Source organism: Grammomys surdaster, unplaced genomic scaffold (assembly GCF_004785775.1).
Source record: "Grammomys surdaster isolate TR1022 unplaced genomic scaffold, NIH_TR_1.0 125985, whole genome shotgun sequence".
In the NCBI taxonomy this organism is placed as follows: domain Eukaryota; kingdom Metazoa; phylum Chordata; class Mammalia; order Rodentia; family Muridae; genus Grammomys; species Grammomys surdaster.
Genome location: NW_021620801.1, coordinates 2,299,634 through 2,314,748, shown reverse-complemented (window position 1 = coordinate 2,314,748; position 15,115 = coordinate 2,299,634). Strand labels below are relative to the sequence as shown.

At 35.3% G+C, this 15,115-nt stretch overlaps 1 protein-coding gene across 3 annotated transcripts in view; it reads left to right on the top strand.

Annotated features, from left to right (window-relative positions):
• Nucleotides 1–15,115, top strand: part of Zc3h13 (zinc finger CCCH-type containing 13) — a 55,582-nt gene that overhangs the window by 17,220 nt on the left and 23,247 nt on the right. For all 3 annotated transcript variants that reach the window (XM_028754253.1, XM_028754252.1, XM_028754251.1), the window contains exons 5-8: nucleotides 3,180–3,288; nucleotides 7,027–7,166; nucleotides 7,701–7,858; nucleotides 13,975–14,172. In XM_028754253.1, coding sequence (XP_028610086.1) covers nucleotides 3,180–3,288; nucleotides 7,027–7,166; nucleotides 7,701–7,858; nucleotides 13,975–14,172 — 605 coding nt within the window. The remainder of the gene's footprint in view (nucleotides 1–3,179; nucleotides 3,289–7,026; nucleotides 7,167–7,700; nucleotides 7,859–13,974; nucleotides 14,173–15,115) is intronic.

The window sequence follows — 15,115 nt, the reverse complement described above, 5'->3', positions numbered from 1 at the left end:
TATATATATATATATATATATATATATATTTTTTTTTTAAAAAGAAATGCACAGGTCTGTGGGGAGAGCAGTAAGTCATTAGCCATTTTAATGCTAGATCCATTTAGCCATTTAGCAGAAATAGTAGTAGTAGACTCTCTGTAGGGCCTGTGACCTATTTACCTGCAGGTTCTTGGCCTCATTGATAGTGCCAGCAATGAATAAGTGTAAACATTTAAAATTGTAAAAGTACTCTTAAAATTGGTCAAAAACTATATGGTTTCCATCTCATGGAGTGAGCCATAAGTCCAATCAGAAAAATGATTAGTTAAGCCCATACATAACATTCCTGTCAGAATTGCACTAGTAGGTATATCTTGCTAGGCTGGTTATTATTGTAGCCCACAGGGTTCACAGCTGCGAGAGTTTAGTAATTACTTTTCTCCTCCAGTAACATGCATAGCACCTTCCAGCACTGTGAAAGCCAGCCCTTGGTGATGAAGCTTTTAGTTTAGTACCAGCTAGATTTCTTCATGTTCTATGATTTGGGTATGCACTGTCTTTAGCAAAAGAATATTTATTATCAGGTTCTGATCAGGGTAACCAATAACAATGGCAATAGCTTTCCCATTTCTTTGTTTGTTTGTTTGTTTGTTTGTTTCAAGACAGGGTTTCTCTGTGTAGCCCTGGCTGTCCTGGAACTCACTCTGTAGACCAGGCTAGCCTCGAACTCTCGAACTCAGAGATCCGCCTGCCTCTGCCTCCCAAGTGCTGGGATTAAAGGCGTGCACCACTACCTCCCAGCTAGCTTTCCCATTTTTAAAAATTGTAAATAATCCAGTCAGAAGTGTTTAGCCTAAACTACTGTGGTTGCATAACAGTATTCCAATATGAATGTGTTGTGGAATGACAAACTATAGAATGTGCAATAAAGTAAGTAGGTTATACTTCTAATTAGTATGTTTGAGATTAAAATATGTCAAGCCATTTTATTGAGGGAATCATGGAAACTGAGAGAAGACCATGCTGCACACATGATAAAGGACTGATGTGCCTAACATGCTACAGGCTGATGAGTAGAGGAAATAGAGTACTCTTTTTGTCTTAGATAAGGTTACTGTTGCTGTGATGAAGCATCATTACCAAAGGCAACTTGGGGAAGAGAGGGTTTATTTGGTTTAAATGTCTGAGTCACCGTCTATTAAGGGAAGCCAAGGCAGGAACTCAAACAGGGCAGGAACCTAAAGGCAGGGGCTGATGCAAAGGCCATGGAGGGGTGCTGCTATTGGCTTATTTCCCCTGGCTTGTTCAGCCTGCTTTCCTATAGAACAGAGGACCACCAGCCATAGGGCGGCCCCACTCACAGTGAACTGGGCCCTCCCTCATCAATCACTAGCTAAGAAAATGTGCTACAGGCTTGCTTGCAGCCAGATCTTATGGAGGCATTTTTTAAATTGAGACTTCCTCCTCTCAGATGACTCTAACTTGTGTCAAGTTGACATAAAGCTAGCTACACTTGTAAATGAGCTAAAGCTTTAAGTGTTAGTAAGATAATTTCCTATATTATGATTTGAAGTGGGTTGGTTACTGTATAATAGGAAAAGATATAATCTTCTAACATGAAATTCTCCCACTTATTGAAGCCTGAGTACATACTGTATAATAGATAATAGAAGTTCTATGTGATCTCTAGGCAGAGTCAGTTGCATTGAAAAACTATGGACAACTCAAGATTAGACAGTTTTAAACCAATAGGGATGAACTGTTTGTATAACAGAGACCTGTATTGATTTTTGTACTTCTAGTTCAGAATGTGATTTAAATAGTCTGTTACATATTGATACAGATTATCTTGTGTATTTTACTGTGCCAGTACTGCTACTTACTCTGAAACCCTTGTTATCTATGTTAGTAGCTAGGTTTTATGTGGTACCTTAGAAAGTTGGCTGTTGTATTCAGTATTTTGGAGTTAATTTTTTGTAAAAATATTTTCAGATGGGTATGTGGTATATATTCTTGTGGGTTTAATTCATACAACATTCAAAAGTTACCTTGGACATAGGACAGTTCTTCTTCACTGGTGTTAGGCACTCTGCTCTTTATGTTACAGTAATTGTCTTCCTTTTCTCCTTTTTCCTATCTGACAAACCCCATTTCTTTATTTCTTGATCTTTTGTAAATTTTCTGTGACAGATTTCATTCTTATATAGCCTTTTGTCAACCTGTATTGCTAGCAAGCAAACATAATGTAATTTTGGAATTGATGTTTGTAATTTATATCTAAATGTATAAAATTTAAAGGAATTTTTTAAAAAGAAAACTTTATAGAAAATTTTATGTTTCAGGCAACTGAGTGTTATGACTGAAAATACTCAGAAGTTTGAGCATTTACTCTGACATTCATAGTTAGTATTTAGATTATGACTAAAAGTGGTAAATTCATTGTGAGGGGCTTTGAGTGTTTTCTCATCTGGTGAAATGTGGTTTGGAATCTTATGGAACAGAGTATTCAGTTAAATTACTGAATTTATAAATTGAATTACTATTTCCCGTTTTGGAAAGTAGATTACTATTTCCCATTTTGAAGGGTAGATTACTGTTAAGCTTAGAGTAACATCTAAACCCTAGTGTTTTATAGCATTTAGCCTCAGTATTAAGGATTAATACATTAATTGTGTTAAATGACATTTGCTTTAACCAAGTTTTTTTGAAGTTTTTATAAAATTATTGAAATGAATTGAATGCATCCTTTGGTATATAGGAAAATTGTTATTTTAAGGCCCCATTTTTTTTTTTTGTTTTTTTTTGTTTTTAGAATCTGCTCAGTGGTTTAGTCTTTTAACGTTGGATTTTATGTATGGTTACTTAGCCAATCTTTCTGTTGTATTGTAGTCATTTTAAACTGTTTTTTTTACCCAGTGGGTTTTCACATGGGAAGCTTAGTATGAGATAGAACATCAAAGGATAAGGTTTCGTTGCATTTTTTAAAAATGTCTGAGCTACTTCTTATATTTATCATGTTGCTATTCTTTAGTAAGTAGATACTTTTCTGTGGCTACATTAGAACTTGCAGGTAAATGACACAAGTCCTCCTCCTCAGAAGCAAAGCTGAGTGAAGTGGAAATGCTGTGTATTCAATAATGACCTCATATATCTTAACCATATGGTAACCTGAATGTATGTATATATGTACTTTTTAGAAAGAATCTTCAAGAGGGAGACATAGAGACAAGGAAGACATAAAAATTGTTAAGGAGAGAACTCCAGAAAGTGAAGAAGAGAATGTAGAATGGGAAACTAACAGAGATGGTGAGTTTGCAAAATCCTTGCTTAGCTAATAGAATCTTGATTATTCACTGCCCTGTTGAGAGTTTTGGGATACCTTTTAACTGTGATCTTCACATTGCTTTAGAAGGATCCTATTGATTATAAAAAATTATCAGACAGAAACAAGCATATAGTAGTATTTCAAGGGTAGAAAAGGTGCTTTGTATTACCTACCTCAACTTTCTTATTCTTTCACTCTCACTTCCATAACTTTATTATATCTCTTGGGATTTTCTTCCATTTGTAAACATTAAAATTCCTCAATACTAAGTTTTAAATTTTTAAATATAATTTAATACATAAAATAATTAAAATAAGATTGTTAAAATTATTTCAAGAAATGGTTGGCTTTAAGCTTTCAGAAGAAATTGAAGTTACATTAACAATTGAATCCTGAAATTTATTCATGAATAATCATAATTAAAGTTCCTATATTTTCTTAGAAACATTATAATAGACTGGAGGCACTAGAAGTGATTTCCGCAGTAAGTATTGATTTTCTAGTCTTGGAATGATGATTAAGGTACAATTAGGTGTTTGTTTATAAAAATTAGAAAAATCATCTGACTCATTGTCTTGCCAAGTAAGCACCATAAAAATCTCTCTTTTCCACTTCTTTGATGTTCTGGTGAGTGAACACTCTTAACTATGGAGTTGACATTTGTTGAATGCATTTTAATATGATTTATACCTTCATCTAAGAGTTTTACCTTTAAGAATTTCAGTACCTTTTCAGTGTAAGCAAAAACAGACCAGCGCTAGATGATCTGTAGACTGTTGCCTGTAACTACAAAAAAACTTGGATCAGAACACAGCCCCTGCCCTTTTGAGTTAGAGTGGCTGAGTGGAGTTCTGGAACAAGGACAAAGAACTTACAAGACTTAGATACTTGTGACTGTATTTCAGAATACTGTCTGAAGATACAGCTAGACTAACATGGAAAAGCACCCAAATCTCCATTTCAAGACTAGAAAATCAGAACTTAGTGAGGAAGTTGCTTCAAATGCTTCCAGTCTAGTAATACAGGAATTTTGATTATGATTAATTCAGTGACATTTTATAATATCTTCTATATCTTTTATAATATCTTCTATAGAATAACAGAAAGAATATAATATCCTATTGTATTTGACTAATTAATTAGTTAATATATTGAAGGATTTATTTCCCTTTTATTCTATATAAGAGGTCTTCCTATTACTATATAAAGTCAATATATTCCATTGAATTTGAGACCAAATTTCTTACTTTCTCATCATTAGTGCACTTATTATATGCTCTCTTCTATACCTTTGATTTTCTTGTGTGTACATGGAATATGTGTATGTGCAAGGTGGAGGGGGTTGTTTAATGAAAATAACCCCTATTTGAATGCTTGGGCCCTAGTTGCTGGGAATTATTTGAGAAGGATTAGGAAGTTTGGCTTTGTTGGACGAAGTATGTCAATGAGAGCAGGCTTTGAGGTTTCAGAAGCCCGTGCCAGTCCCAGTGTCTGTCTGTCTGTCTCCCCGCTCCCCTTCTGCCTCTTGCTTTTAGATAAGATGTAAACTCAGCTACTGCTTCAGTGCCTACCTGCCTGCTGCCATGGTCCCTCCCCAATGATAGTTATCTTTTTCTTTTCCATCTTATTTCCTGATTCTTCCCTTAGTTGTTCATCACGTAGAACAAAATAATAAACATATCATTACAAGAGAGGAAAATACATGAAGTACTTTGGTAATCTTGGAGGGAGATTCATTATCTTAAAGTATAAAAATCCCACAGCCACAAGACATTTGAATACCTTAAAGTTAAAAATGGTTCTATAGCTAAATGAAGAAAGTAAAGCAAGAAGTCAGACCAGAAGAAAATTCTTGACACATGTAAGCATTAGTAAAGATACCATATAAGCACATAATGAACTGTCACAAATATTTAAGAAGATAGTCCCGTTTAAAAACTCAAGACATTTTAAATAGGTACTCCCTAAGAGCTAGACATGGCTAATAAGTGTCCAACTCTACTGCAGAGAAAGACTTACAAAAACAAAGACAGAATTGCCTACACACTAAAGTTTTTAAGTGGTAGTTTCTATTGGTAAAGTTGTTTGAGTTCAGGTTGGCCATAGTAAAAACAGAAACTATATTTTGATTCTAGCAAACCTATTTTGATAAAGGTCATAGAGAAATAGTTACACTTCTGAATCAAGGCAGTTACCAATGCAGCCCTGTGTATAGCAGCAAGACAAGACATACCTCAGGAGGCTGGCCATGTAAGGGTTGGTGTACTTAGTAAGTCAACTGAAGTGAAAATGCTAGACTGTTTTAAAAATTACCACCCATCAGTGTTAAATTTAATTGGCTTTCCTGTTTGGTACTAATCACTTGTCTCACAATAAAAAGAACAGAATTGGAGAACTAATGGTCCAGATATCTGATGGTCTAAGGCAAGGGCATGAGTCTTCCTATCCTTTATGAAATATTGAAGGCTTTGGTATCCTCAGTGTGGAGCTGAATGCTTTAATGCTTTTAACTGTGACTTTTGTTTTGCTTTTTAACCTTTCTTTTTTTTTTTTTTAAGAGCTATGGCCATATTCAAACCAATACTCCACCACTGCTCTATCCAAGCTTGAATTGTACCTATTAGAAATCTGGTTGTTTTTTGGGAAATTGAAAAGACAGCTCTATCATTTATATTTTTCTTTCTTTAATTTATTTATTTATTGGATATTTTATTTATTTACATTTCAGATGGCATCCTCTTTCCCCATTTTCCTCCCTAGAAACCCCCATCCCATCCCTCCTCCTCCTTTTTGCTTTTATACCATTTTAATTACATGCAAATATTAAGGTCTGTTCTAGGTTTAGGGACTAGCAATACAATAGATGCAAATAGTCAAGGAACAAGCAAGACAATAAACACAAATAGTCAAAGAACAAGCAAGGCAATAAACAAAATTCTGTGAACACTCCTGAGATCACTGTTTCTAAGGGCTTATCAGGATGACCAAAATATCTGAGCCTACTTCCCTATCCTAGCCCAAAGTCGTTTTCATGTCTGAAGCCTACTTCCTTGTTCTAGCCTAATATTTAGATTCCTGCCTGAAATTACTTCTTTGTTCTAGCCTAATGTCAGATTCCTGCCTGAAGCCCACTTCCTTGTCCTTGGCTAATGTCATATTACTCCCAAGCAGCCCATTTCCTTATCCTTGGCCCATGTCAGATTCTTGCCAAGCAGCCCCAAAAGCTCTGCGCCTCTCCCCCTTTTTTACTTCATAAACAAGACTGAGCCTGTCTTAAGTTGGTCTGCCAAGAATGCCTTTCTTACCCGTCATGGGATATGCATTATCAAAAGCAATGCATTTCTGTCTAAGGTTGGTAAGGGCTTATCAGGATGACCAAAATATCTGAGCCTACTTCCCTATCCTAGCCCAAAGTCGTTTTCATGTCTGAAGCCTACTTCCTTGTTCTAGCCTAATCTTACCCATCCTTGGCTTGCCAGCCTGTTAATTTAATAACTCTGTCTGGGGATAGAACTCTTTAATAACAAAACCCAAGCATGTGATAACCCCAAGTTACTTTCAGAAAGTATAGAAACCTTAACATTACATTTTTAAATGGAATTAAGAAATATTATTCTAATGAAAGACTATATTGTTGAAATTTCTATAAAAGCTGGAAAGTCTAATTCTCTGTATATAATTATAATAGTGTCTAAAATAATGATATTTGTATTTTAAAGATTCTGACAATGGAGATATTAATTATGATTATGTTCATGAGTTATCATTGGAAATGAAGCGTCAGAAAATACAGAGAGAATTAATGAAGTTGGAACAAGAAAACATGGATAAAAGAGAAGAAATTATTATTCAAAAGGAGGTATGTGTATTGAAGTGAATGTGATATTAGCACAGACATAGTTCTTGATCACAGAAATCAATTGATCAGCTTCCCACACAGCTTCCCACATGTCAGCTGTACCATAAAAGACTAATTATTTAATCTTTACATGACTTTTAAGTCAAAATGATTTTTCTTTTGAACCAAATTGACACTTCATTGCCTATACCCATCAACCTGATACAAAGTGAGTTCTACACATGTCAGGCCCATGATATTTCTAGATTTCTCTGTCCACTTTTCTAACGTATGGAAATATAATTTATTTGGAAACAATTTCTGATTTTCCTGAGGAAGTTTTGTTAATGTTACTTTCTTGGTATCTGTATCTATTAGGGCAGTTTATAAGTTAAAAGCATGGGTTTTGAAATTGGCCTCGTGACAATGGGTGGGGTGGTTCTGGCTTTTAATTTTTAACTCAGTCCAACGCCCTTTCCCTTCCTAACTATTTTTGGGTGCATGCTTTTTTTGTTCCATAAGTTTCTGAATTGACTTACTAAATTACTTTGATAGGTTTCCCCAGAAGTGGTTAGATCAAAATTGTCTCCATCACCTTCTCTGAGAAAGTCCAGTAAATCTCCAAAGCGAAAGTCCAGCCCCAAGGCATCTTCAGCTGGCAAGAAAGAGCGGAAGGCTGCTGTGGTGGCTTCTCCACTGTTGGACCAGCAGAGGTCAGTAGGGTAATCTCAGCACCAGAGAACAGGCTGTTTCTGTGGTATTTCTAACAGAACTGCATAACTCGATTATAGAAGGTGATTCTGATACAATTGTTTTACCCCTTTTCTTCCTAGAGTTAAAATTATAATACAGTGAAACAAATATCCATGTCACATCCACACACTAGACTTTCTTTTCTTTTTCTTTTTTTTAAAAAGATTTTATTTTTTTATTTTTATATATATGAGTACACTGTAGCTGTCTTCAGATACCCTAGAAGAGGGCATTGGATCCCATTACAGATGGTTGTGAGCCACCATGTGGTTGCTGGGAATTGAACTCAGGACCTCTGGAAGAGCACTCAGTGCTCTTAATTCCTGAGCCATCTCTCTAGCCCCACACACTAGACTTTCTAACTCTGGGATTTTGTGTAATATGCAAGCCTATGGTTTTTTATACTTAAGTCAATATGTATCATTTTTACAACATAAGTACTGCTTTTAATGTAGTGATCAGAACACAAATTTATCCTGCAACTTTCTTTGGTTGAGTTGCTTTTTTTCTTAACATTTTAAAACTTTTACTATCTACACTATGTATTTGTCTTTCTGTTGCCCAACATTTGGATTTTTCAGTTTTTGAGCATTATATAAAAGGAGTGTTTTACTTATTTTTTTGTTTATATGTCAAGAGATTAGATATTTTAAAGTCTTCACACACCAGTATGCGAATTGATTAGAATTATAGAAGTCAACTAAAGAAATAAAAGTAGAAATAATGAAATATAATTACATTAAGGACTAAGAACAAGATGGGAGGCATTTAAATATCTTTCTACAATATAAGTTCAAATTAAGGTACATATACTAATTTTATTTTTATTTTTCTTAACTAAAACCAATACCCTAATGTTGATTATTTGGCAAATCTGTTTAGCTAACCCACAATAAAATTCATGTTGTTTCCTGGTTTTACACTGTAATTCAGTCTCAAGTCATGTTATTTGCCTCCATAGTGTGGGCCTCATCTCTGAACAGACACACACAGTTTCACTCACCAGTACCTCAGTCCATCTGCTTTGTAGATGCTGTAAGAGAAATCTTAAAAGAACAATTCTAATGAATTTTTATGCTGTGAAACTTTTTTCTTCTCAAAATGAATCTCAAATTCCCTAAGAATAACATTTATGCTTTTACTTTTCTTGTTAATGTTTTTATCTAAGTCTGTCCTGTCTGCCTGGTTCTATATTCTGTCTTTCAGGCTTTAGCTTCAATTCTAAATTTCCTCTGTATACATTCCTTTCCTCTGAATTGCTGTTTGCCTTATATTTCAGCTGTGGCATGTGTGTTTTATAGCCTTTATTAAACTGAAGCGTCCTGAACACTGGACTCTTGATAGTTCATTTTTCTGTCTTCCCACGGCTCCTGCAGTAAGAGCTCTTGTGGCCTGGCTTTGTTCCTGGCATTTAGTAGTATTGGGAAAGGATGTGAAAGAGGCCAACCCCTAGACTGCTGGGAGCTATCCTGACTTGTTCTCCTCTTCTTGCCTGACTTAGTTACATGGCTTGCCCTCAGCTCATCCATTTATCCAACAAATTATGTCACCCAAAAAGCATTTATTTTCTTACCTTTCTGTTTATTGTTGTTGAAATGTATTCTCTTCATAGAAATTTTTAAATAACTATTTAGATATAAAGGGTTCATTTAAATATATTTTCATATACTTTTATTATTTATTATTAGCTTATCATTTGATTTATTGATTTGAATTTTATCACATTGCTTTAATTGCTATATTTTCTATATTCCATTATGTTGCTGGCTTTAAGATATACCTATTTTATATATATATATGGGGGAGAGAGAGAGAATGAGAATGAATTGAGACAGTCTTATGTAGCACAGGCTTGTCTCTAAAGCTTCCTTGAACTGAAATTAGGTATTCAATCTACTTCCCTAGTGTTGGGATCACATGGATGTGTGCCAGCACACCAGAGCAAGCAGTATTTACTTTTAATATTTATTATTATTGTTTTATATATATATATGTGCATATATAACACTTTTTATTATTGCTCATACCACAGCAAACTACAAATGTGGAGGTCACAGAGCAGCTTTTGACTTCCAGTAGTCATTTGTCTCCTTCCATCGTGTGGGTCCCTAGTGTCACTCAAACTCAGGTTATCAGGCTTCTGTAGCATTGTATTGAATCTGTCACGGGGGGGGTGGGGGGAGAGAGACAGACAGAGACAGAGACAGAGAGAGAGTGTGTGTGTGTTGGCAGCAGTTAATGGAGGGCCTTGAGCATGTTAGGTAATCGTTGTATCTCTGAGCTCCCTCTATAACCTGAAGGCAACCTACTTTATTGCTGAGTCATAGTATGAATTATTAGAAGACATATTAAACTCAAGGGTGGGAATTTCTGTTAAAATTGAACAAGCTGTTTCAACCAATGCCAGTAAATCAACTGAATGACAGATAAACAGACACTGTGATCTTTCTGGGTTAGCATAATGGAAAGATGTAATTACTGGCAAATTAAGTCATACTCTTCTTTGATATTCATTCTAAGGTCTGGTATGATAATATCTGGAGATGTGTATTACATTGTGATTTGGAATCACAAATGCATTCTGTTTTGACCTTTTGTTCTTTTTAACCCAGGCAAAGTTTTCTATATAGATGTTTTTATAAAAAAGAAATATGAAATATTTTTAAAGTTATCTGGAAATAGTTATAGAATGATATAAAATGATAAAAGTTGGACAGTGGGCTCTCTGCCATGAGTGGGAAGTATATTGATATCGTGTTACTGAAAGAATAACCAATAGACTTTAAAATGGCAAAAAATCTTGTTGATCTCAGTCCCCTTCATTTGGAAAACAATGCAGTATAATAGAATTTTGCTTTCCAACTCTGTTTTTAAAGGCACATGAAGAAATTCCAACTTCATTACTTTTTAAACTTGAGCTTCATCCATGAATGCACTGTATTTGCACTACTTCTCCCTCTCCATTCTCCATCTCCTATGTCCTGTCTCCCTCTCTTGCGTTTATGACCTCTTCTGTAGTTATTTTACACACACATACACATTGGTGTTGCTCTTAGTAAGTTTTAGGATGTTTCTGGTTATGTAAGTGGTAATAGATAAATACTGAGACGTTAGTGATTTAACCCAGCTGTAGTTTCTCATCATACAGATTCCAAATGGGTGTTTCTGGGCTGGGCAGTCACTAAAGTGCTGTCCTGTAAGCATGAAGACCTGAGCTTGATCCCACATGAACAGACAGGCATGGTAGTATGCACTTGTAATCACTGGCTGTAGTGACAGAGACAGGGGCGATCCCTGGAGCTTGCTGTACAACCACTCTAGCCTAATTGGTGAACTCCTGGAGGCAGGCAGCCTTCACAGGGATGGTGGGCACATGAGCCTGCTCTCTAGCCTCTACACACATGAGCAAACATGCACCTTCTGACAGTGCTGAACTTCCTTAGACTTTGGAAGAAATTGAGAGGATGGGATGCTTAAGGGAAATAACTGGATGTTGCACCTGTTTAGCTCTATGGTGTACAGTAGCCTGGGTGGAAGTCGTAGGAGAGTCATTTTAGAGAACGAACTGTAGAGAGTGTGGCTCAGCACTGCCAGAAGGAAGGTTAGTGAGCATCGTCTCTAGTGTGTGGAGTAGTGTGGAAATACATTCTTGTCAAGAATCTCTCCATATTTTCATCTTTAAAATATTAGCACAAATGGCAGGTATTGTTGTTTCTCTTTAAAGTGGGCAAATATTTAGAAATCAAGATATTTATTATCATTTTGTACATAAAGGGTTTCTGTAATCTCATAAATGATGTATTGATGTTTGTGGCTACTGTGGTTGTTGGTAGAAGGCAAGGATGCAAAGATGTAGTCATCAGATTTTAGGAATCGTTTAACTTGTGTAAGCAGCTGTTTCTGTCTACACTAATAACAGAGGGCTATGAACCAGGAAAGCTCAGTTTTCTAAAGGCTAACCAGGATTCAAATGCTTTTAATCTTTTAAAAATCTTACTAGCAATTCTGAGGACTGTGCTATCTATTTTAATTATATATCCAATAAGTCTTGGGATTGCAAAACTCAAGGTCATATGAAATAAGCTCCAATGAAACCATAACAAATGTATAAAAACAACAAGCTCCTTAAAACCCTAAAACGACACTGAATACCGAGAGTACATGGCATAGTCAAGAGTGACCACACAGTAAACAGAAATAAGGTTAGATGCTAGATTTGTAAATTTTGCACATTTGTAAGAATGTTGTATTGACAGATTTGACTTAAAATTGAAAAATATCTGTGTAAAGACAATTTGGGAGAAAAGATTTTCATGAACACTGAAATTGTTAAATATGAAGTTAGTAAAATGGTTGTGATTTAAAAGAAAAGTACTCAACTTGACAAATTTGAGATTCTGGTAGAAAGGTATTTCTCAGATGGAAATGACAGGAATTTGAGATGATGAGATATTAGAGTGATGATATAAAACAGACAACTGTCTGTGTTCAGCAGCTCATTGGTTGCTGGCAGGTACTGAAAAAGATAAAAGTACCTGGGCTTTGTAAAAATAAATAAGTAAATTCTGAGAAATAATGTCTTATAAGTATGGAAACAGAAAAGCCAGATCACTCAGATAGAAAAACAGTTATGTTGACTCTTTGTCTTTCTTATCTCAAGCACTAAATGCTTTGAAGTAAAAGTCTCTGATGGGGCTTTTAGGGATAAGAGTGTTAACGTGAAAATGCTGTTCACTTAAGCTTTGTGTCAGCTATCATGCTAAGTCACCCAGGTTTAAATATGTAAGGGATTAAGATCACCGAAAACCAAAGTGCCAAATGATAATCTGTACCTCAAAACCACTTATAAGGCATTGCATACTTAACCATGAAAGGCAAAATTCTAGAATTTTAGGAGGCCATCTGTGTGACCTCAGAGTTGGAAATGGTTTCTTAAATGAGAATCAAAGATTTAGAAGATGTTTAGTAACAGCTGGAGAAGCCAATTTTATATGACGTAATTAATTGTACCTTCTTTATTGTGAGCAAAACTAGTGACTTCCAAATTGATTAAAAAATTTAGAGCATTTATTTTAGGCAGCCTCACACAGTGATTTCTTTTTTTAATAATATCCCCAAAGTTGCTTTTTGTTGTAGGCAGATGCTTATACTTTATCTATGTTCATTCCAAATGAAACACTATAAAAAAAATGCTGCTGTGTATGTGGCAGGGGTGTTGATTTGCAATAACAGTAAAAGTATTTGTGACCACTTTTGTATGGCTTGCAAATACAACTTCTGTTTTTGAGGTTGCTTGCTATAGTTCCATTTGTCTGTTTCTTTTTTGCACCACAGGTTGTGACTAACAAACCATTATCAAATGAAGTGTTTGCTATCTTTCACGCTTTCTTCTAGGAGTTCTAAATTTGAGGTTGTATGTTTCTGTATTTGATTCAGCTTGAATTAATTTCTATATATGATGCATGATAAAAGTTCAGCTTCTTTTTTGTACATAGATATCTAGTTTTAAAATGGTAGATATACAAAGGAACAGACATAGACTATTAAAGTGTGTTAAGATCTTTATAACAGTTACATTGGTTTAGTAATTTTTCCTTTTGTAATTGGTTTCTTATAGAGAGAATGTTTTGAGACAAGGTCTTGCTCTTTGGTCATGGCTGACCTAGAATTCCAGGAAGCACAGACTGGCCTTGAATTTACTGCGGTCACCCAAGTGCTGGGATGACAGGCATCCATCTATTCTATATGAACTAAAAAACAAAAAACAAAAAACAAAAAACTATAGCATTTGTTTTTATGACGTTATGTCTTTCCCTGAAACTCTTTACTGCCCCTAACTCCTTAGAAACTACTCTTTAGAATGATATAATTAATAAGTATTGTCTTAAAAAGTAAACTAAGTAAATTCTTTGCTCCTTTTTGTGTTTTTTTCCTTGATATGGAGTATTAGTATACAACATAGTAAAAGGACAAATAATCGAAAAGAATTGTGCAGCCTTTAAAACACACTTTAAAATCATCCAGGTGGGGCTCCAGAAATATTGAGACTTCTAACTCTAGCTTTATGTACCTCCAGAAATTCAAAAGGCAACCAAAGTAAAAAGAAAGGGCCACGCACTCCTAGTCCACCTCCTCCTATACTAGAAGATATCATTCTGGGGAAAAAGTACAAAGAAAAGTATAAAGTGAAAGACAGGATAGAAGAGAAACCAAGAGATGGAAAGGACAGAGGACGGGATTTTGAAAGGCAAAGAGAAAAACGAGACAAGCCAAGGTGAGTAGAAACGTTTGGTCAGTATTTATGTGAACTCAAGATTCTTGACTGCAGAGCTGTGGGACAAAGGTGGATAGCTTTTTAAATTATTACTGTTTTCAACTGTGTGTATTACATTTAACAGTTCCCACAGTGAGTTGTGAGTTATACATTATTTAACTTCAAATTATTTTAGTGTATTTAAGTGAAAGTTGAAGGTGGTAACCATGTTAGATGTATAGCGTTGCGTGGATGGAAACACATCTCCAGAATGGCATCCTACACATTTGAAACTGCATTCATCACTCTGTAACATCCCACACACCATTCTGATGATGTTTCTGTGAATTTAATGACTTCAGATTCATTATAAGTAGAATCATGCAATCTTTGATTGGAATATTTCATTTAGTGTAATGTCTGGAGAGCTCATCCATATTGTGACATATGGCAGAATTTCCTTCTTCATAAGACTGAGTAATATTTCATGTGGCACAAATCATACTTTATTTATTCATTCCTCCATGGAGAGTGTTTGGTTTGCTTTCACCTTTGGATTGTTTTTAAATAGTACTATTCTAATCATTAGCCTATAAATACTTCTTCAGGAAATCACTGCCAACTCCTGTACATAAAGTTTTCCATTGTTTTCTTTTGTGGGTTATACTACTTTGGTGTGTGCATTTGGAAGGCCATGTCGAGATTTAGTTTGCCAACACATTTGTTGAAGTGACTGGTTTTTTTCTTCCCCTTTGATTGATTGTGACATCTCTGTTGAAGGCCATCTGAGCATGTGTTTGGGGATTACTTCTGAGCACTCAGCCATTGGACTTCGTGGCTTTGTATGTGCTCCCGAGTGCAAGTGCATGCACATGAGATAATACTCACGTTCATTAGGAAGGGCACTATGAATATGACAGTGTTTTGCTTTTTGAATATATCTCTATACTACATTTTGAATTTG